Source organism: Macrobrachium rosenbergii, chromosome 26 (genome assembly GCF_040412425.1).
Source record: "Macrobrachium rosenbergii isolate ZJJX-2024 chromosome 26, ASM4041242v1, whole genome shotgun sequence".
Classification (NCBI taxonomy): Eukaryota; Metazoa; Arthropoda; class Malacostraca; order Decapoda; family Palaemonidae; genus Macrobrachium; species Macrobrachium rosenbergii.
The window spans coordinates 41563578-41588120 of NC_089766.1; the positions used below are offsets into that span (position 1 = coordinate 41563578).

At 34.7% G+C, this 24543-nt stretch overlaps 1 protein-coding gene across 5 annotated transcripts in view; it reads right to left on the reverse strand.

Annotated features, from left to right (window-relative positions):
• Nucleotides 1-24543, reverse strand: part of LOC136853138 (perlucin-like protein) — a 134522-nt gene that overhangs the window by 102540 nt on the left and 7439 nt on the right. For 2 of the 5 annotated variants that reach the window (XM_067128442.1, XM_067128443.1), the window contains 4 exons: nucleotides 22609-22674; nucleotides 19905-20063; nucleotides 19332-19434; nucleotides 18738-18842 (listed from right to left, as the gene is read on the reverse strand). The exons of 1 other annotated variant lie outside the window; for it this stretch is intronic. In XM_067128442.1, the coding sequence (XP_066984543.1) occupies nucleotides 18738-18842; nucleotides 19332-19434; nucleotides 19905-20063; nucleotides 22609-22674 (433 nt within the window). The remainder of the gene's footprint in view (nucleotides 1-18737; nucleotides 18843-19331; nucleotides 19435-19904; nucleotides 20064-22608; nucleotides 22675-24543) is intronic. 2 more of the 5 variants (XM_067128444.1, XM_067128446.1) reach the window with 2 other exon arrangements.

Consider the following 24543-nt stretch of genomic DNA (forward strand, 5'->3'; position numbering starts at 1 on the left):
TTCCTCTTCCAACTGCAGACTGAAGACGAAAGGCGCCCCCGTCCCCGCCAGCTGGAAAGAAACACCCTCAGCAGACCCCAGAAACAGCTTTTCTTTCCTGCAAAAAACTGAGTTTTGGTAGAAATAAGCTGCGGCTTTTTTCAACACACACAAAGGCTCAAAGACGTGTTCCTTTTGATGTTGCCGCTGAGGGGAGAAGTTCTTTAATGCCATTTCTGATAACGTCCTCTTTTGAATATCTGTTATATCCACCGATGTAAAACATCAATGTCCCTCAGAGATGCTTTCTTTTAAGGGTGCTAAAATGCAACAGAACGCTTTCACAAGATTAAGAATGTGATTGTTTATCATATTTCATCTTTTTATCGATAAGTAAAAATTTGTTCATTTATCTTTTAAATTTGTTTTTGAAACTTTTCGGTTCATGCTTGTTCAATAAAGGGAGAACAGTTGTATCTAAGGCCTTTTATTTATATTACTCTGTTCATCTGATGTTTTTCTTTTTATTTAGTTAAGAAATATTCCATGCGGGTAATGGAATTTAGGGCTCCTATATTGCGGTTTTGTGAAATTTTTCCCTAAAGATTTTTTCATTTCATCATTTCAAATATTCTAAAGGCAAATCTCATCTGTGCCGTTTCGCTAAAATGACTTTATTCATCCCTGTGAGTTTCAAAAGAAATGATTGTTTATGGAAGTATTTGGCAACTTCCCTCAAAATCTTGAGGATATCACAAAATGTCTGCAAATTTCAGTTAAGCTATTTCCTTAAATGGGACTAACTTTACACACTTTTATGAAATAACTATAATGTTGAAAAAAATACTTTGTTCCAATAAAAAATAATTCTGACAACATGAAGTTCATATAAAAAATACAAACGGAGAGATGGATGCTTGCGTCTTTGGTAATCCATTTTGTAGTAGGTCAGAATAATTTGCCTCTCTTCATAATGAATTTAGCTTGGATGGATTTAACCAAATCTCTTCATAATAATGTCAGACAACTAATATCAAGATAACTACTGACTGACTACTTTTCGCTTGACATATTGTTCTCTTGACATTTTGCATAAGCGGTTTCTCATTTCCTAATAATATCCAATGTGGTGATTAAATTTATGAGCGAACAGCTGGAACAATCAAATTACGAAGGGTACTGTGATCCGTAACATAATTACCCAACGCCGATAACCTCATTAGGTCACACTGAAAGGGAGAGAAAACAAGCGCTGGAAGATATTATCTTTCGTTTTTTGATTCAACTTTATGTCGGGTTTTATTTGACTTTGTTTTAGTTTTTGTCTTGGGGAAAATTAAACATTGTGAATAACGAAGTCAATACTAATAGTGTATGTATACACTATCCAGACGAGTATTATTTTGAAAAATTAACACCAGGCTTATGATATATGTATAAAGTCACGAGAAAATTATTTGCTTTTACTTATGTTTCTTGATATGTTCGAAATCACTATTATTCAGAGAATGAAACCTATTCATATGGAACAAGCCCACAGGGGCCATTGACTTGAAATTCAAGCTTCCCAAGAACGAAGGCTTGTAACCTTTTTCTCATTTATAACAAAGTAGCCTTTCCTAGTGTATCTATTTGATCGTCTTTCGTTGTGATCCTGATTTTTAAGGGAATGATAGACTTCATTTAGATTTAGATAGGTAAACAGTGTCCTCATTTCTCAAATATTCATAATTCCTCGAGATGCATCTTTGAGTATGCAGTCTGGATGACAGATTTGAAGTTTTATTTCAAAAGTAAATGTTTTAAACGATATTATTTCTGGCGTAGTCTGAAAAATGAAGAGTTTACATACAAGTATTATATGAGAATTTAGTTTTCCAAAAGATCAGTTACGCTTTTATCTAATCACAAAGCTACATTAAATGCTGTATCGCTCCTGAAAAATAGTAGGTGCCTGGATATGAACTTCATGATAGAATGTAGATGTAATATATCCGACACTCAAAGGTTTCGTAGAGTTTTTATTTATCAGTTATTGTTGTTTCAGTTCTTTTAATGGAATAAAATATTTCTATGATTTTAATTAGCTTTGAGTCTAGTCTTACTCAGGGTGGACTTTTTCATATATATATATATATATATATATATATATATATATATATATATATATATATATATATATATATATATATATATATATATATATATATATATATATATATATATATATATATATATATATGTATGTGTATATATATGTGTGTGTGTGTGTGTGTGTCAATATATCAACATTGCAAAAACTATTACAATGCGGACGTAGATAAAACATAAGGAACACAAAAGAGCGATATGTTTCCAATAGCATCTGTATTTTCTTCTCCAAGAATAATCAGAACTGAGAGAACGAAGAAGTGAGGGAAAGTAGATTGGATGAAATAGCCGTCAGTCGAGTCCACATTTATCAAGATGAACAAAAGCGAATGGGGACAGTTCAATTTATTTTCCCCGCAGGGTGCTAGCGCTGTCAGTAAACCTTACGTGGTGCACTGTAGGCATTACTAAAGATTCTTTGCAGCGTCCCTTCGGCCCTTAGCTGCAGCCACTTTCATTCATTTCACTGTACTCCCGTTAATATTCTCTTCCTTCCATCTGACTTTCCAGCCTCTCTAACAATATTTCACAGTGCAAGGTTTTTCCCCGTTTAAACCTTTCAAACCTTTTTACTGTCGGTTTCCATTTCATCATTGAGTGACCTCATAGATCCCAGCGCTTGGCCTTTGGCTTAAATTCATAATTCCAATTACCAATAAATTCCAGCTGGATTTTTCCATGATCTATTTTCTGATTATTGCTTCTTCGTGTTTTTCAGAAACTATATTCATTATATATATTGGAGTGTTTGTTATTTTAACGTTTTTAACCGTTTATCACTTTTTATTTTAATTCACATGTTTTTTCTCAATATTTACCGACTTTTATGAGTGAAAATGTTTCCGTAGAATAGAAACCTTGCATAGAGATGCCTCCAGAATGTTATGGAGCAACTTCTGGGGTGAGAACAACAACGTGATACAAAACAGAAAGAGAATTTATCCACGAGGAAAGTCAAACAACGAAGTACAAGATCTTTCCCCTCGACTCTGAGAGGAACTTTGCTGTCATATTTTTCCTATTAGTCTTTCTTGTCAGGCTTTCGCCGAATATACTTCACTCGGCCCCACAGTTCTGCATAAATGCTTTCATGCTTTGTTCTTTTTACGGCTGACTATAAGACGTGCAACTGCTCAAAGAAATCGCAGCAAACAGCGTCTTCGCTGCAGGTTAAGAACATCAAGTAGGTATTTTGATATATCATAAGAAGTAGAAATGTGACAAACCTAATCAGATATGTAATTGGGCAAAATTTATCCAATGAGTTTTGATGGGCCCCTCACAGTATTCGGTGGAGTTGGAAGGGAAAGTTACTCAGAACCTTTTAAATTTCATTCAAAGAATTTCTGAAATTTAGATAATGACCAACGCCAACGTGTCAGCTTAGGTCATGGGTATGTTTTTATCACCTGTTATTTTAATTTATGAACATCCTGAGTTGTTTTGGGATTCAGTAAACCAAAGCGATTACTGGCTGGCAGATGTACCTTTGGAAGGCGTATCCTCTCAGGCACAAGCGCTTTAAATTAACTTTGAATACCAAAAATTTATTATCGGTTTATAATTAAACTCTTGGGTGTCTAAGCGGCCTTTCTCTAACAGGTTAATGTTTCAATTCTCTTGTGGAAGAACAATGTCCACAAAAAGCCTTTGTAAATCCCTCTGGAAACATCCTGGCAGGTGAGACCCTGTTTCCATTGTGAATGGAAGCTCCCCAGCGTTCTCAATTGATTTCAGTCTAATATTTGTTATGCAAAACAGATCACACTTGCTGGTCTCCTGTCGCCTCAAACATTATTTTGCAGCGGCTCTTTTTGTTTTCATTTCAAAATCAAAAAAGAAATTTTGTTGCCTTTTGTTTCAACATTTGATTTTTTTGATAGTAAGCTTGAAACTTAGTAATTTATTCAGTTGGCAAATATTTGTTGTTTATTTTTGTCTCTTGCTAAAAAGACTTCAATTATCTCTCCTTAAATTAACTTTTCTTTCACGAACTAAGAATACCTGTAATGGTGTGGAATTTTACCTAGGATATGCAAAAGGGAGATTAATATGTAGTCTAATTCAGAATTGAAATTCCCGAACGTGCATGAGAAATATGATATTAACTGCCCTTGTTTTTACAAATACTGAAATGAAAAATGGAAAACATAGGAATCGTAAGTGCACTGAATTTATAGAAATAAAACTACAATGACAATAACGACAAGGACAAGAGAAACTCACAATATTATGGCATTAAATACCACTCTTAAAATTCTGCACTCCCTTTACGTAACCAGAATTAGCCTGACCAGTTCTTCTGCAGCCATGGTTGACTGTGTAGCAAGGGATCCTTCCTTCACTTTGGAATCTGAGCCTTCTTTCAAAAAGAATCTCATCCTCCACTCTTTCTGACTCAGGATTTGGGACTTTCATTTCACTTGATTCATTTATATTATATATATATATATATAGAATATATATATATATATAACAATTTATAGTTAAAAAATACCAGTTTATATTTATAATTAAGGCCTCAGTGTCATTCATTCAACTGAAATTTGTTATTCCATTCAGTCAACTGAAATTATGTTATTGATTGGGCAAGGCTCAAAGGAAATATTGCCCAGGCACTGTAAGGAGATTAACTAGGTCAAAAATTTATTCACTAAAGGAATTTTTGGTATTTTAATTCCTGATCCAAAATTTTCAGCAATTCTCCTTTAAGTTTGAAAACAGAAGAATTTCCTAAGCCCACGTTGATGGTGGTCGTTAGTTTTGTAGAAAATCTGCTGAAATGTTCAAATGTATAATTATATAGAAAATAGATAAATGATTACTTTGGTAATTAGCAAAAAATTAATTTGCATTGCATTTCCTCTTTTCCTTGTATATCATTCAAAATCAAAAAGGAAATTGTGACATAATCATTTGCGATATTTGATTATCAATGGTAATTGGAAACAGATTAAATATTAATGGCAAATATTGGTCATATTGCAATTTATTTAACTATAAAAACTGATTTATTATGAACAATTAACTTTACTTTAGAAAACGATTACATTCACTCTTTCCTTATACCACCTAAAATCCAAATAGAGAAATCGTTACATCTAATCAATTATAGGAAATTTATTTATTCATTTATAATTAAAAGTTCAGTATTTCGATCTGATTTGGAGGTACATTCACAGTGCACAAAATTCGGCATAATTCTACAATTACAATGACCATTATACGCATAAATACACAATATAAAAATGGCATTCATTCATCTCTTTTCTGCTATTCTCCCTTTACCTAACTGACAGGTAAGTAGCCTGTCCGCTCGCTGCGTGACGTCATGCGCGAACTGTGTCGCATTTTGGGTCAACTGTGAACAGATCTTTTTCTTTCTTAGACAATGGTCTAGACAGGCTGCCATGTATAACCCCCCCTCCTTCCTTATCTCTTCCCCCTCTACCGACTTTTTGTTCCAAACTCTTTTATTCCTAATCGTGTTTTGTAACTGCCTATCAATTTGAAGTTATCTAGTTTCCTATTGAGCGATTTAATAGTGTTGTTGTCCGGGACTGTATTTATTTTCTTCCTTTTCTAATGTTCCTGTTCTTTCCCTTTCCTCTCCCCAAAATAGTTTCTTCTTGCCCTGGTGTGTGCCCGTTCCCACCAATACTTGGGGTATCCTCATCTCCTAAAGCTCTCCCTCAAGTATTCCTGCTCCTCATCTAAGGAAGCGGGGCTGCAGATCCCATAAGCCCCGAGAGCCTACCATGTTATTACTCCCATCCTAATTTCTTTCCTGTGGCTGGAGAACATCATTATGTATATATATGAATTAGGGATGTGTCTTCTTTCTGTGTAACTTCAATTTTAAAACTTGAATTAGTTTTACCAGACCACTGAGCTGATTGTCTTGGTGTGATGGGATTAAACTTATTTTTTCTGGTGCAACGGGAACAAGAATATAAGTGGAATCCGTTACGAGAAAAATTTTATCCCTTCCTCTAACTCTTTCAGCCGGTCGGTGGAATTGAAGCCCATCGAGCAACGGTCTGAAGCTCAACCGACTCAGCCAAAAGATTATTAAACTTTTAGGCTATATCTTGTAATCTGTGTATCAAAACAAAATACAGATTTGCTTAGTTTGCATCAATGAACTTCGGATAAATTGCATATTCCTCCAGCCGGTTTGTATCGCAATATTCATTCATTTCAGAGGAAAGTTTCATTAAGCTTCTCTCTATACCATTGTGAGTCTGATATTTGCTTTTATTGCTTGTGGGGAGGACAAGAGTTTTTAATGCGATGTATTTCGTAATCATCTGTATTAGCATAGCAATTTTATACGGTTAATCTTAATCGTATAACATTGCATGCAAAATTGCATTGATTCTTTTCGCCTATTCTTTGTTGTAAGGCTTATTGAAAGCATTAACGTTTCTGTGTAATGGATGATATATTTTCTGAATTTCTAGAGAACTTGAGCGAATGTCGTTTTCTATTTAGCAGATTCTTTGTTTCTGCATTATCACTGGGGGGTTTTCATTGCATTATTTTCTGTAAGTTTCAACAGCTATGTCCATCTGCAACCCTCTGGCCTTTATAAGCCTTCATTCTGCTTGTCATGCAATGTTCATCAGCTTCAGATTGTTCTCTTTTGAGCGAGAATATTAATATCTCGCAGGCCATACAAATCATAAATACATACATATATATACACACACATATATACATATATATATATATATATATATATATATATATATATATATATATATATATATATATATATATATATATATATATATATATATATATATATATATATGTATATATGTATGTGTGTGTGTCCATGTGTGTTGTATGTATGTGTTTATATAATGTGTCCCAAGATTTTGAGTGACAAGACTTTGAAACAAAGAGTGTAAATGTTAATAATAATATAAGTGCAATGGGAGAGAAAGTTGTATTGTTGAGTGTGTTTGGCCCATGAAAGGCAAAGAATGAAAGTGAAAGAGAAAGTTTTTGGCAGAGTCGGATTCTTTGCTTTGCTTTGTTTGCAGATTACTAAAGGGTGGTTGTGCTTGGTGATTTAACTGCAAAAGCAGGTGACAGAGTAAGAGATGACGCAGAATTTTTTGACAAAATATGTTTGGAGAGCGACTTGATTGTTGTATTTACAGAGTTTCCAAAAAAGAATATTCGCTAATATATTTGGTAAAAAGAAAATAGTGAAGGAAAAGTAGATTGGAGAGGAAGCTGGTTGATGTAATGGTGAGAAGAGTAGTTGGATATATATCAAGATTATTATAAGTACAGATAGTGACCCAACTTTGAAGGTGTCCAAATCTGGCTGTAAATGTAATTAAGTCAGGTGAGTGTGATTAGGGAGTGAGAAAAACAAAATTTGATTATGGATTAGGGCGAATACCAAGGAATGGAAGTAGATTAGGATTTCGTAAGACTTCATAAAGTCGTGTGGATGGACAGGGTAGCCAAGATTACAGGAGCGACAAAAGGATGGAATTAGTAAGTAAAATCATGGTAAGGTGTTGGTCTACAAGAAGTGAAAGCAGAGAGACGCGTTCATGAAAATTGGATCTGAGATTAACAGTGATATTGCGGAAATAATATAAGAGGTGGAAGATAGAAGAGAAGCAGAATTGAGTATCACAAGAGTAGAAAAGGAGACTGGACATTTTTTGAAGACTAGAGGGAGTGACTGCACGGGGCATGTGAGGAGGTTGGTTGGTGGGATCACAAATGGGGGCTGCAGTATGGTGTGGTAATTTGAGACTGAGTTACTGGCCAGTGCTTGTAAGGTATATCTAGATGAGGGACGGGTTCCAGGGGATTGGATGAAAAGAATAATTGTTCAGTTATGCAAAGGTGAAGATGATAGAGGCAACTGTACGAATGAATACGCAATAACTTGTTGTAAATTACGTAATTATCTTTTAGATTGAAGGTAAAGAAAAGGATGGTTGTTCTAAAACTAATAACTTACAAAGTGTACCAGGTGCTGTACACTCCTTCCCCATTACTGGCCAATTCAGAAGCATTAAAATATAGAAATATGATACTGGCATAAAAGACAAGTAAATTCCAATAGTGATGAGAGGAAATAAACAAAGCCTCATTTGTAACCGTTATCATGTGCATTCAACACGAGAAAGGAGAGAGAAGATCAGAGAGAGAGAGAGAGAGAGAGAGAGAGAGAGAGAGAGAGAGAGTTGATGAGATTACAACAATACACACAAACACAGTTATGGTGGTGAAGGTTTAAAAATATCAAGAATGACAATGGACAGGAAAAACAATAAATGAAAAGCAAATATTGAAATTGCTCCAAAACAAATGAAGTTCTAACATGAAATGCCTTCCAAAGGTAAAGGGAGACGTGGTGTGTATTTTGTCTCAATTTTTATTCTTTATGAGCCTTTGTCAGTTTTATAAGTTTCACTTTTTCCATCAGGTGGATTTGTAAAAGATATAGTAGTGTCATAATTGTTGTATGATTTTAAATCATGAATAAAGGATATACTTATAACTGAATGACTGAATAACATGATTATCTGTTTACAAAATTGAAAGAATTTTGATGACGAAATATGGCATAAGGCGTTTTTCTGTAAAGCCAGTGAAAGATAATCATATACAAATTTCTTGTGTTTGTGTCGACACTTAGTTGCATGGTTACTAAATCATAAGGAATCTGAGGACTCTGTCATTTCTCAAGTGTGTTACACACTCCGTCCTCGTGACAAGAAAGAACATATGAGGACACAATGCAAAATATGTTGCCATCTCACCATGTTTGTATATCTTGAAAAAATACTGAACTTTTTGTATGTGATATATTTTCTGGTCATGTTCCAGTGACCTCTGTTTCATCTTTAGAATAAACTGTATTGTTAAACTGATTTTTTATGACAATTGTGAAAAACCGTAATTTAACATTCAACATGGAGTTTGTATGAGAGAGAGAGAGAGAGAGAGAGAGAGAGAGAGAGAGAGAGAGAGAGATTCATGGGGACGCTGCCTGAACAAGCACCCCTTTTTGCACTTTTGTCATAAATCACAAAATGGAAAGTTGAGTCTCATTTCATCTACCACCTCACAACAGATTTACACAAAACTTCAAGAAAGTTTAATATTTTTTATTTAAGGACTAGCTTCTAATACAACAATATCTCATTTATATAAATTTAATCAGTAGCTTTCTTATCGAGAAATAACTCGTTGGGATAGGTGTTATTTGGTGAAGATAATTTTTTCCAGTTCATTAAGTAACTAATGAAACCCCTTTGCTTTTTCTGTTCTTTATTATAAATCATCACCCACAAACACCGAAAAATTCTTGGCATCATCTGATCTGTTTATCTTGTTATCTATCTAAGTATTGATATGCATAATCCTCAATGCCAATTTCATCAAGGTTTTTATTTATTTTATCTTTTGAATGACTTTGTACTTTTTGCCTGATGAATTTCAACTTTCAAAGCGATATTATTTGTTTTTATCCTTTTTTTTGTTGAAGCCTAAATTTATTCATCATTTGCAAAACTGGACAGGGTTTAAGTGATGTTTCATTTCTTCTTACTTTTTTAGCCAGTGGGAAAGTCATATGATGGTTTTGACACCGAATCGATGAGAGACAGTTTGTCCCTCTAGAAGATAAATGACAATAGGAAAGCAACCAACGGATTGCAAATATTTCATTAAAAAAAAATACTAGATTAGCCTATAAAGTTGAGGAATGGTTTATTCAGCCCTGAAAAATGTCCTGAAATTGAGAGATACCTGGAAGGATGGGATGGATCAGGTTGTTGCAAAGACACATTTGCAAAAACGCTTACTCTGCAAGGTTGCAGATGTAAGCAAGGTGGCAAGAAATCCATCGAAGTGACAGGTATGGACTTTCGCCAAAAATGAATGATACATTCATTCCAGGCCATTATAGAACCAAGGTTACCGCCCTGTCTGCAGAGAAACAACGGGATATTTGAAATGTCAAATGTAATCGTCACCAATTTTAGCTATAACTCTTTCATACTAGACACAGCTGAATCCTTGTGACTTTTATAGGATGGGTCCACACTACAGTGAGACATGTCATAAACACAGGTCGGTGTTTGTCTATACACATCGCAGATAGGTTGAAAATAAGTCATGTCATAAACAACTTTCGGGGGCTTGGAGAACAAATCTACAGGTTGAAAATACTCGATAATCATAAACACAATTAGTGACCACCAATAGACAGATTGGTGTTTGCGACGACGTCTGTAAGTGGAGAACAAGTCTATGGCAAATGCTGGATTAGTCGAGGCTGAGCACTGACAAGGACCACCAATATTCAGCGTGTTTCAGATGTTCATCGAGAAGTCTCATCTTAATCCTGATATGGAAGCACCTTACAAAAGCAAAAGTAAGAATCTGCCTTGCTTTTAATATTTATCTACTGTCCCTCTCAGAGACAGAACACTTATTTGGGGAAAAATAACAAACGAATTATTTAATTTCAGTTTCTTGATTCAAGTTTTTGAGTAACGATAAACAATGATCTGATGCTAGAGAAAAGACAAAATGAGAGAGAGCAGATCAATTTCTGTGTAGATGAAGGGCTTTTAGTGTCACATTATTTTGTTTCGTCGTTTTTTTGATTTTTCACATTTTTTCTTTATTAGAGAGTTTTTGTGTCGTCGATAATCGTATTGTCATTTTAATGAAAGGATATAGTTTTCCCTTTCGCTGTAATTACATGAAGTTTTCTTGCAATGCTTCTTAGGATGCTTTGGTGTTTTAGTTTCAGGAGAAGAGAAAAATATTTATATTTAAACGGTAGAAAGGCGTTGGTCATTAGAATAAAAGTGACTTCATCTAAACATCATTTAATGAAGAAAAAATGTAACGAAGTCAAAACATTTTCAGTGCACTTATTAAACTATTAAAGACTGTTGATATAAGCTCTCAATCCTTCTCATGTTCATCGAGAAGTCTCATCTTAATGTTGATTAACTGCATAAATGTGGGTGATAATGTTGAGTAGAGGACATAAATTGCATTTTATAACTCCAGTATTGAGAAATTAATTTGATTTCAGTTTCTTGTCAGTTTTGTTGGATGGTTTCTGTGATATGACCCAGTGGATATCTATCAGTGAAGAGATGGATGAGCGGTATCCAGTTCAAAGTCTTCCCAAGCAGAAAATGGATTTCGTCCATTTTCACATTTATTCGAGGATTTCCCTGTTCCAGTCTGTTACTGTTTTCCTTTCCTCTTGCATTGAAACCCGTTTCTTGTTGAATACTAGCTTGCTTTGAGAGAGAGTTTTCACAGCTTATTTGTTTATAGAATAACTTCTGTTTTCATCTTGGCTTTCATTTAACAGAAATTCATTTTTGTTTTTTTCTAAATGCTTTGTTGGATTTCTCAAATTATTCAAAGACTCATTAGGTTTTCTTTCATTTGATAAATCTGTTTTTTTTGTTCTGTATTCACTTGAACCTCATTTCTTCGTCTCTACTTTGTTCTCTGTATTGCCGCAACCAGCTTTATTCTTTTTCCTCGTCCCTTGTGTTTCTTTATATATTACAAGACTCTTCATCTACGGTTTCATTTTAATTATTGTCGGAATAAAATTCGTTTTCTCCTCCACTTTTGTCTCCATTTATTTTGTCTCAGTTCCAGATTTTCATCGTCATTCCTTTGCCTGTGATTTTCCTTCTTTGCATTCTTCTGTTCTTTGCCAGTTTCCTCAGAGAATTTCCATGAACCTTAGGTTTTTCAGACAAGCCTTTTTCCTTTGCATTTTCCAGGAAATTCAAAAGTTTTTCCCATCAATTTTTTTTGGAGCAGGATGATTGAAATATTCTTTTTCCTGACGGTTGTGTCCAGGGGACACGCTTCCCTCTGTCTTTTTCTAACTTCCTTGGTACAGTGTGTTTAGTTTTCCATTTTTTTTTTTATGCGGATCCATTTTCCACTGCTCATTTCATTTTACGAAATCTTGGGATGTGTCTTTCCTACATTGCTTCCAGCCTTTGCTTTTTGATATTCGGGGAAATACTGTAATGTATATGATATATTATATTTTTTTACCTCTTTTGTTAATTTCGTAATTAAAACACACTCCTTTTTTATTTATACAAACGGTTTCTCTCAAAAGCATTTTACCCTCATGAGAGCTTCTTCCGTCTGCATACTTTCCAAGTGGAGGGATTTGATTAGTGAAAGGGCAGCGAAGATTGAGTGGCTGATGTAGCTTTAAGTCACATACAATAGATCTGTCCTGTGATTCAGTCGGCCTCTTCCCATTGGTCTTTATTAATAAGTTCGTGTTTGATGAAAGAGCGAAATTTGTACTAAAATAGATTTTATCTAAGAATAAGGAATAACATCATATCAGTACATGGGTCAAGTGACCCGGGAGACGCAGGAGATAAAGAAAGAAAGGAAATAATGGCCGCTTTCTGCCTGACCGATTTAGTCCTGGTTGAGCAGAGGAAAGTGAAAGATCTAGAGTCGCGCTCTCCCTATTTCCAACCTAATTCTAGAACTGCCCCGAAGGCTTTATCGCTGGGCAAAGGGAGTTGTGGGTGAGAGGGTCAAGGAAAGTTGGCACGATGACTCCTCTGACACGGACCACCAGAACCACGACCTCTTGGGTTGTTATGCCGAGGTCGTCCTAGTGCCAGGGCCTAGTGCCTCCCTCCCTCCCTCTCTCCCTCCTCTGGACTCTGCTGCCAACCCCCGATTTGCTTTGGAATGCTGGAATGACTGGGGTTTCTTATTACATTTTTATGGTAAGAGTCTGAGAGAGAGAGAGAGAGAGAGAGAGAGAGAGAGAGAGAGCTAAATGCGGATGCAATGTCCCACATTAATAACTTTGATCAAAGTTTATTCCAGCAATAATCGTCTTAATTTTTTTCATTTTCAGAAGCAAGCACTGAGCCGTCTCTGGTTTGGTGAGTGTTAAGACGTCATTAGTTTTTTTATGAATTATGCATTTTTTGGAAGGTCTTAATTTTTTATTATGTTCTTTATTGATAGGCATTTTTTGTTTAATGACCATTTTCTCTGGTTATTGCCTTTTATTCTTTTATACTCCCACTTATCACAAAATTTTTGGTATTCCTAATTCTGTTATTTTTTTTTATTTATGTAGTTGAGTTTGTGCTATTATTATTATTATTATTATTATTATTATTATTATTATTATTATTATTATTATTATTATTATTATTATTATTATTATTATTATTATTATTCCGTAAGAAAGTTTATGAAGTGTAAAAATGCACCTCTCCTTCACTAAAAAGCCAATCATTTTCCATCTTTTTTCACCCATCCTTAATTGTCACTCACTAGGTAAGCAACACTAGGCGTTCAAAGAGAGGTCCATCACGGTAAATAGTTTCTGAAGCCTTTAATGATATGTGATTATGACAAGAAAATTAAAAATTATGAATCTTTTTTTTTTTTTACTCATTCAAGTCCTCTTGCAACTACCTGAGAAACTTAAATAGTTGCAAGAGGATTTGAACGAGTAAAAACAAAACATTATTTTTTATAATTTAAAATTTTCATGTCATAATTTCATATTAAAGAATTTAGTTTATTTTTATGACATGAGAATGCAGGAAAAGGGTTTGAAACGTCGTCCATAGTTGAAAAATCTATAACTCATTTAGTTTGAAAATTGACCAACTCCATTTTTAAAAACGAAAACAAATTTTGTTTTGCTTAATTTATTAGTGTTTCTTTTGTCAACGTAACTACAGCCCCCAAGACACGGCATTTTATGACTTAATACTTTAACCACAGTTTTTGCAAAACTTTTCTTTTTGAATGCGGGACTTCATATACATACACACACACACACACACACACACACATATATATATATATATATATATATATATATATATATATATATATATATATATATATATATATATATATATATATATATATATATATATATATATATATATATATATATATATATATATATATATATATATATATATATATATATATATATATATATATATATATATATATATATATATATATATATATATATATATATATATATATATATATATATATATATATCATATATGCATATATGCAAAAGAAATTTTAATGCACTGGGTCAAATAAACGTACTGTAGGTGTTTCTGATTTCTAGAGAATCCCCGAGCAAGTTGAGCGAAAAACTACTCATGTTACAATTTTAAATTATTTTATAATTATGGTTCCCATTAAGTCTTTAATTGAAAAAAAGTCTATAGCCTATGGAAAATATAAAGCCACTTTATACAACAGAATTTAAGTGAATAAATACAGAACAGAGCAGGAGCTTTCTACCTTCACTGAGGTCCTCTTCAGCTGTGCTGAGACAAAATGACAAAATTTGCAAAGACAAAAGTAAAAATACACAATTTTTAAAAGGGCGATTAAAATGGAAACTGTCAGTCTGGGGGTCTTCTTTGAGCATCATCATTTCTTGAAGGCGTCTCCTTGGTATTGTATAGGTAATGAAGTCGTTTTCTGGCCGAAGGAGCAATTTCCTCTAAAATATCTAATTGTAGATTGGGCGTTAGGCATATTGACTGGTCTTTGAATACGTCTTCGGAGGTGAAGGCCTTGTTTCCTTGGAAAGTATCCAGCTGTCTGGCCCTGGAACGTTAGTTCACTTAAGGGTCCTAGTGGTTGGGCTAAATCCGTAAATTCTGTATATCTCTCCATCAAGACCTTATCTGCAGATGCCTTGACTGAGCACAAGGGCAACAATATAGATGGTACTGGAAACCACACAGATAATCTACTCCCAAACATAGTAACTGATCATTTACCAATATTCATTAAATACTTCCCAACTGATTATAGTTACTAAGTAACTTGTGTCTAATGGCTGTGCCAAAACATTAAAAATAGAAAATAAAGTTTTGCTTAGTAATGTATTGATAGCTCAATATTTACATAGACAGTTAATAACTTCCAAAATAGATACTTAATGGTGTAAGAAAGTAGCGTATTTTAAAACCCACTAAATGTTTAACATTATCTGGAGAGATGTCAGATAGAACAGAACCCTGAAATCAAATTTAAAGAGAGAATTGGTATTGCCATTAGTTTAACAAGTTCCTGGGTCAAACATTTTTATAAGTGAAAGCTTGAAAACTTAATGTTGTGAATATGACATGTAGGGCAGATACGATTGAATTGGAAAGCTATCTATGACCAGGGGAACTAAAAGAACATCATTACTATTCTATGCTGGACTGCTAAGTCAAGATAAATGGATCGTCATGTGATTTAAAATTGCAATATTAAGAATCTGCTCTTGAAGTGCAATAGAAAGTGTAAATAAGTGTTTTTCCTCTAAAAAGCTGTTTGATCAGTCATTGTCGTGACAAACCATCTTCCACCCTTCCCAATTTGAGCTAATAATCTCAAAGAATCGAAATATCTGAAGATCAGTTTTCTTCTAGAACTCGACTGCCTCCTCCAAGGGTACCTGTATTTGTCTGGAAAATATGCCAGTACTCGTGAACATTATAAGCAATACACAATTAGAAGATTGAAGATGCAAATGTCCCCTTTATGCATTTTATATTGATGGTTCCAAATCCCTTAACAAGAGTAGGATTTGCTGCCACTTCTCTTGAAACAAATTGAATCTTTCCCAGACAGAAACTGATTGCAATAAATTCAACACCGAAGATTATTGAAGGTAAATGCCTGACATTCTTTTGCACAACAAATAAATTTACATTCCACAAATTATGTGAAGCTAGTTTAAACGTTGAAATATGTTGGAGCTGGACCCACGTGGACAGAGAAGTGAGGATACCGAGAGAGTTCCAAATAGCTCCCTGCACCCCTTACAGTGTGGTGCTTCAGTGGCACACTTAATCCGTAAGGGGGTAGTTCCATCAGTGCACCGCATGCATTACTTAAGGTTATTTGCAGTGTCTCTTCGGCCCCTAGCTGCGACCCCCTTCATTCATTTAACTGTACCTCCATTCATATTCTCTTCCATCTTACTTTCCACCCTCTCCTAACAATAGATTCATAGTGCAACTGTGAGGTTTTCCTCCTGTTACACCTTTGTAACCTTTTACTCTTGATTTTCCTTTCAGCGCTGAATGACCTCATAGGCCCCAGCGCTTGGCCTTTGGCATAAATGCTATATTCTATTCTATGATTAAGTTTCATTTAAATGATCAGGAATTCATAAAAAATTACGTGAAATTAACAAATAATAACGGCACGCTGAACTTTAGATCATAAATTAGATGTCAGCTCAGAGGGAGTAACAGTACTATTAGTCATGGAACTGGCCACACCAATTTTTATACCTTCCTTTATTCCCCAACAGTTATCATTAATGTATGTCCTGTCATGTCACACATGCAACCATACAGAAACTGTCAGTCAGTGTAATAATAATGTGATACAAAGCTATTAAACGGCAGATGTCCTTATAGAAAAAAAGAGAAGTATAACAGTAATATTTTATTTACCTCTTGAGCAGTGATGCTGTAAATGTAGTCCTTGTCTTTTAAGATACAGTATTAAATTCATGGGTGAGATTTTATATAAATGCAGGATGGGATTCAGAATATTAAAATAGAATACTGAATATAATTTGCATGCCTGGCTTTAGGCTTGAGGTAGTGTTGATGAAAAATCAGAAGTATATTGGAAAGCAATGAGATAAAGAGATACTGATTTTTTTCGGACAAATTTTCTGAGAAAGTTTTTCTCACAATGGAATATTGCTTGCTTGCTCTTGTAGGGAATCCAAAAAGTAGTTTTCCGTGTTTTCACATTAAGAATGTTCTTTTTGCAAAATTTGCTTGGGTAACTTATGCATTATAGCATGCACACTTCCTAGCAAGAAATGAACCCAAAATTGGTTGCTGACTGCCTGTGGGAAACAGGTTAAAGTTTGCTAATCTAATTGAAGGAGGCATCCCTGCCAAAGTGAAAGGGAATTGGAACCTAAGTACAGTTGTTTAAGATATCGTTTTAAAAATTATACGGAGACAAAATGCTTGTTTAAAGATTTATATGTAGTTCCTAAAGAATAGTGTCTGTCAACACAACACTTCCGTTATCTGAAGTGTAATTCAGGGAATTAGACTACTTTACAAAAAAAAAAATCATCTAATGAGAGATGCTACCCCCTTTCATATTAGGTCAACCATGTTTATTGAAATTACAAACCCACTTTCCTAGATGATTGAGATTGTGCTCACCTGAAGAGTAAGTAAGACATCACAGAGAAACTACTCTAAAAGAAACGTAGTTCACAAAGCACTTCAGTTCTCTAACAAATGGGCACCCAGATAGCTTTGTAATCAAGTTCCACATAAAAATTACTGTGAGGGTGTCTTGTAGCCAAAAAGACTCCTTTCAAAAGCAGATACAGTATATCAGGTTGTATGTAAACTTAAACGTTCCAGTTATATTACTGTTAATTAAAGAAATGTGAACATGAAATACAGAGTTGTCCAACAGAATACAGCTTAAGAAATACAAGCACGTAACAACAGGCAATTTCACTTTAAGAAACACAAGAAATCACTCTTAGGGCTAACAACAGGCAATTTCACTTTATGTAAACACTTAAAATGAAATCTACTCTTAGGCCTAATCCATTTTCCATTTCACTTTCACTTTGACTCAGTCTATGTGGGCGTTTCTTCATCTAGCACTGAAGCAAAGTTCCAACCAGTTGGAAGGATTAATCAGCAAGGCCTCCCCTTCAAGTAGCTGATTGGAAGGACTGTAGTGGGTGTTTCTCTTAGAGGACAGATGTACCTGTTGGTAGAATAAGATTAATGTTTTCATATTTTTTTCTCCCTGAGAAGGCGGGGGGAATAATTTATGAACTGAAACCTTGCCTCTCTCTTTGACTTCTAACACTTGCCTCTCTCTAAAGGTGATCTAGCATAACAATGATTCAACTTACCTGTTGGTAGAATGTAAGCATATTTCTTCATCTAAAGGGAATAATTTTTGAACTGGAAACCTTGGCTGACTTCTAACCCTTTGCCTAAGGTGATAATAACAATGATTCAACTTCATGTAGCACAAGGAAAATGCGCACAAACACCACCCTACTTACGAACATTCAACTTACAAACATTCAGATACAAACAAACGGGATCACAAACGCAAATTGTGTTCAGAGCGCTCCCCATTGCCACTTATAAGTTCACGTTTTGTTCTGTGCACCTTTTCTATAAAATATATTGCTGTATATACAGCAAATTGTATTTTAGGATGAAAAAACGCACAGCACTGTATTGACTTTATATCATACTGTACTTAAATACAGTAGGTGTGAAGAGTACAGTAACCACCTTACAAACAATTCAAAATAAAAATTGCCATCCAGAATGTAACTCGTTTGTAAGTAGGGTGGTGTCTGTATTTAGATCAATGTAAAGTATTCCTGAGAAAGTAGCTACGAAATACATTCACACCACAGGCTGTTATACGAGTAGACTTTGTTTTTTGGAGTTAATTGAAGTGGACTACCTATGTCTAATAACAGTTCTTTTCAGTTGAAATGGTTTTACAGTATTACTTACCTGAACTTCTTGTCACAGGCAATATCATTGAGACCATCATTAGAAGATCGGTAATGGACACAGTCTTCTCCCCCCTCATAGTCGTCGGGCTGATCTTTACCCCACCTGGTGGGAGTAAGATAATCTTTACTGAGAAACAGCGAAGAGAAGTCGTAGTCACTCACTCATTTACCCCGTAGGGGGGTTAGTGCCGTCAGTGCACCTCATGTGGTGCACTGTAGGCATTACTTAAGGTTCTGTACAGCATCCCTTCCTAAAGCCCCTAGCTGCTATAACCCCTATCATTCCTTTTACTGTACCTTCATTCATAATCTCTTTCTTTCTTCTTACCTTCTACCCTCTCCTAACAATTGTTTCACAGTGCAACTGCTTTGAGGTTTTCCTCCTGTTATATACCTTTCAAACGTTTTTACTGTCAATTTCGGTTTCATCGCTGAATGACCTCAGAGGTCCCAGCGCTTGGCCTTTGGCTTAAATTCTATGTCCTATTTTGTTGTATTCCCTAGTTTTATTGAAGAAGCATAATGCTATTTTCTGATCTAGGTATTTATCTCATTGATCATGAATAACTTTAGCTACAACTTCAGATCTTACCATGATTCAACGATTTGGTGAACAGTGCCATCTGCAACCCATCTGAAGGTCCCTTCTTGCAAGTCACTCAGTCCTATGTAGGTGTTGTGACCTTTTGCAAGATCTGCAAAGAGAATAACTGATTAGATTGAATGGGGAGTATAATTCTCCATCTTCGTCTCATAGGCTATTTTTAAAATAAAAGTTAAATCAGCTGTCTAGAAATTCTATGGAAACAGATTACAGGTAAACTTGTTCGAAGGTTATGATATATAATCTAGCGTTGCTCTTCTGTAACTCGTTTTGAGAGACTGATCTTCAAGACAATGCAATTGTTTTGGGGGTACCAGCTGATACCAGTAAAAGAAATAACAGCCCCTATGGTAGCTTAGTCCCCTAAGGGCTTACTGGTACATACCAGCAACTTCCTATTAAAGTGCATTGTGTTCAGTAATATTAAATGCATTTAAGAGTAAATTCGTTGACTAGATCTATTTGAGCTCAGAACAGTGACTTATCTGATTAAGAAAAATGATGGTACTACTGTATTGTAGTGGCTTCCTTACATTTAAACTCACGATTACTGTTACTCACCACGGAGGAAGCTGTACTCGTCGTCATGAGTGATTTTGACCAAGTCAGAATTCAAGGCTATGCACTTTTGACGGCTCCCTTCCCAAGTGCTGGTGTCTTTACTGATGAAGTAACAGGAGGATCTCAGCTTAAACCAACCCCTCTCACAGACAAGATGATCTGGAAGTCAAATTAGCAACAGGAGGATCTCGTTAGGACAATTGTGTACTGGACAGTTGTGTCCCGTGCTATTGAGTCCTGGGCAATTGCGTATCCGGACTTTTGTGTACCCGGACATTCGCGTACCTGTAGTATTTGAATCACAATTATTGTTAGCATAATTACTAATGGATTTTGAACTAGGGTCAAGAAGGAGTATTGCAGAAATATTTCCTAGTGCCACAATTACCCCCTGTCTTTTCCATTTGTCAAAATCACATTTTAAGAAGATATGCGACCTTGGGTTAAGAGAGCGGTATCACGAAGATCAGGAGTTTAATTTAAAGATAAGACGTTACTTTGCACTAGTACTTTTGCCAGTACCAGAAGTGATAGAAGGCTTCTTAGAATTAAGTGACGATGGTGACCTACAGCCAGAATTCATCGGTTTTTTTGAAGTTGCATACATGGGGCAAGCAAGGGGTCGGCGTGGACACACGATTCAACCAACGTTCTTCATTGCATCATGGAATGTTCATAACCGAATAGGTAATGACTTGCCGAGGTCCAATAACAGTTTAGAAGGGTGGCATAATGCAATTCAAAATGCTATATAACATGTCATCGCCCTTCCATCTGGAAATTAACTGATGCTTTAAAGAAAGAAGAAGCGATGGCAAAGAAAAAGACAACAGACTGTCGAAGAGGAGTTCTCGTTCAGCCAAGAAATAAGAAGATCAACATCCGCCTCAAGCCATTCATTCATTAATCAATATAATCCCGAAAACAAATGGTCATTCTTACGAGGGGTAGCTATAATATGCATACCTTTTAGATATATGATTAAAAGTGATTATTTAAATCATCAAAAAGTATACCTTAATCTTTTTAGATTTTTAGGAGAAACATAACTAAATGTTTATATATTTTAAAAAAGCATAAAATGATATATAAGCTTTTAAAATGTTCAAAACATGCAAATAAAATAATAGAATATTGATGACTATATATTTATGTCCTTTGGTAAACAGCGTGGATAAAGGTATAAACAGAATTACTATTACCAAATATAAAGTAAACATTTTAAATTTTTGAAAGTATAACACATATGCACCACATGAAATAATGTCCGTATATATATTGAAGCAATATTCAGTATGGATAAAGGTATATTTAAAATGATGCAAAAAATACAAGTGCGCAAATGTCCGGGTACGCAGAAGTCCGGGGACGCAATTGCCCGGTACGCAATACTCGGGGACGCACTGTCCATTACGCAATTGTCCTAGAACCGAGGATCTCAACTTAAACGAACCTTTTCACAGACAAAATGATCTTTAAGTCAAATAAAGATATTTCATAACAACGCTGAATGCTCTTGTCATGTACGTGTACAAGATGGTTTATCAGAGGTTTAATTCCTCATTGGGCAATGCATGTACCACCCACATGGTCTCTTGCATGGCTTACTGTAGGTGGTTCTAAAGTTGCCTATAAATTCTAGCACAAGGTTTGCTTTCATCCTAAAAAAGTTATCACTTTCATACATTGATATTCTGCTCTGTACTTCTTCACTGCCCTCCAAATTCCATCTCTGGTAATTTCATTATAAGATTTCTCAGGTGCCTGTAATCTGCTTTTTTCCTTTACTCCTTTGGTAAATAACACTGACTGTCTCTTCACAAAACTATTTAAGATTCACACACTCCCTTTTTCTTAAAACTTGCACCGTTCTTCTATTAATCCTTCTATTGTCAATCGGGTAATCTTTAAAGTGAAAATATCTCTACATAATTCTTTTAAAGACTTATTCAGAATAACCTTTTCCCTTATACTGAGGAACCATTTTTTCTCTGACTTTATTCTTCTGGAATCTTTCCAAAATCCAGACATACCTTACACGCCCTGGTCAAACACTTGATTAGGCTATCACCAACATAATTTAGAATCTCACTTGTGACTCCATCAACTCTGGGTGACTCGATTCTTCAGCTTTTCAATTTTCCTCTTCGCATCCTTGACAGTCAATTCAACAGGCTTTCTCAAGTTTACAAAACTTCCTTTCTTGTGTCAGCCATATTGCCTCTTTCTGTCCTCTACGTTCAGCTTTTCAAATGATTGACTCCGCCTTAAGTGGAGAGCATCTTTTTCGAATTCCTCCATTGTCAGCTTGTGTTGTTAAGTTCTGTTTGTTCACTGATCCTTCTTCCAACATTTTCCTCCTTTAGTCCAACTTCTTTTCCTCCCTAGAGTATTTGGTCAAATGTACTCCTCTCTCTCTCTCTCTCTCTCTCTCTCTCTCTCTCTCTCTCTCTCTCTCTCTCTCTCTCTCTCTCTCTTTCCTGACCTACCTTTTTCTGCCACTTGCTCAACCTCGATGCGATATTCTCATCTGTCTGCAAAAAACACCTCTAAAATTTTCCCATTTTCCTTCACTTTTGAGATCAGTTTATTTAAAGATATAGTTTATATATATATATATATATATATATATATATATATATATATATATATATATATATATATATATATATAATCATTGCATAACAAAATGTTGATTACTCACCTGTGGCCATTAAGGTCAACATTTTCATGATTCCTGAGGCGACTTTCTCTGAAGCAACCGCTTGTGCTGAGAAGAAAACGAAAATTATAATTGGAAAATGTTTTTTTTTAAGCTGTGGCGTGGTAGTGTTGGGCAATAATCTTGAAGAGCCAGTACGTATATAATATATATATATATATATATATATATATATATATATATATATATATATATATATATATATATATATATATATATATATATATATATATATATATATATATATATATATATATATATATATATATATATACATACATATATATATATATATAAATTATATATATATATAACAGAAAGGCGTTCTTCCAGATTTTCTTAACTTTATCTAGGCCTCTACTGAATTCACATTTATTGCAATTTGATCTATTTGTGGCAATTGACAGATTCACAAATCCGAAATCAGCTCACTTGATTACGCTCTTTCCCTCACCTTGTGCTACTTGAGTGAGGTTGTCAATCAAGCCTGCAATTCTGCTCAGTTGAATATGATCCATTTGCTGCGAGTAGCAGCGAAGCCACAAGAAGAAGAGTGGTCGCAAGCAGACGAAAGCAAGTAGCACCGGCCATTAACACTCCACCTCTTTGGCTCACGGAGTTTAGCTTTGTACTACACTCTGTTTTTTTTAATACAGACAGGGGTGTCCTTTTAGCTCGGAAAAGTTTCCTGCTAGCTGATTGGTTGCAAATATTTTGTATAGCATCATTGTTTTCAAATAAAAAGTAAATATACATTTTATATATGCGTTTTGTAATAAATAATGTTATAAAGAGATCATATGATGGTATATAGTATAATACTATAGGAGCTTGTTTTATATACATATATTTTCATATATTTTAACACCAACCGGGATATATTATATATTATTATAAACTTTCTTTATATATAAAAACATATTATAAACTATATAAGGAACAGCCTGTGGCATTAGATAAAATTTAGATAAATATATATAGTTATTCATATATATGCCAGCAAATGTTGATGGGCAAGAAAACTTTTCAGATACATATCATCTTTTATAGGCTTTTGTGCTGAAGCCTTTTGTTATATCATTATGAGACTAGATCATTATTTCACAACATTTCAAACTAGGCTCCTTATGTGTCTTACACTTTTTTGACAACAATAAAAGTAACTCTTTAAGGTAAGGAGTAACAGTAAACTGCTGATGCTTGATAGAAGTTAAGCTAGGTGTATGTAGGCCTATTAAGTCCATAATACGATTTCTAATTTTGTCCTAAAGGTATAGATTCTATTAATAGCACCAAGTGTTCCATAAATTGCATAAAAATCTTAGAATTCATAATTTCACCGAGTTACAACGCGATACCCCTCCCTCCCTTCCATCCCCGCCTCGGTATTTGACAGTAGACGCATATAGCCAGCTAATCTTAAAATGTATATGTGTAAGTACATATTCTACTCAGTCACATATTCTTTTATCAAAATATCCGCAGAAAACTGTTAACCTTATATGTGTCCTGAACAGAACGCAAAATAAGAAAAATGACGCACTGTCTCTTTCACCATGAAATATGTTTTTACTACCTACAAAAAGAAGAGGTTGCCATTTAATCTAAGTAACGTAACACTGATTTCAACATTTACATAAATCAGGAAAATGCTCAGTGACAATGAATATGATCCATTTGTTTCGAGATAATAGCGAGTTTTATTAATTCCCAGCTGGTATTCAAAGAAAGTTTATAATAAATGTTTTTCTTATGCTTGCAGTGTAATTGTGTTAAGAATGGAAAAAAAAAATTATGCAGACGAAAACAAGCCTAGCACCGGCCATAGTCGAACACGCCACCTCTTTGGCTCACGGCAATGATGCTAGTTTAGACACCCCTGCCAGTTGCAAATGTACGGTAAAAAAACAACGTTCT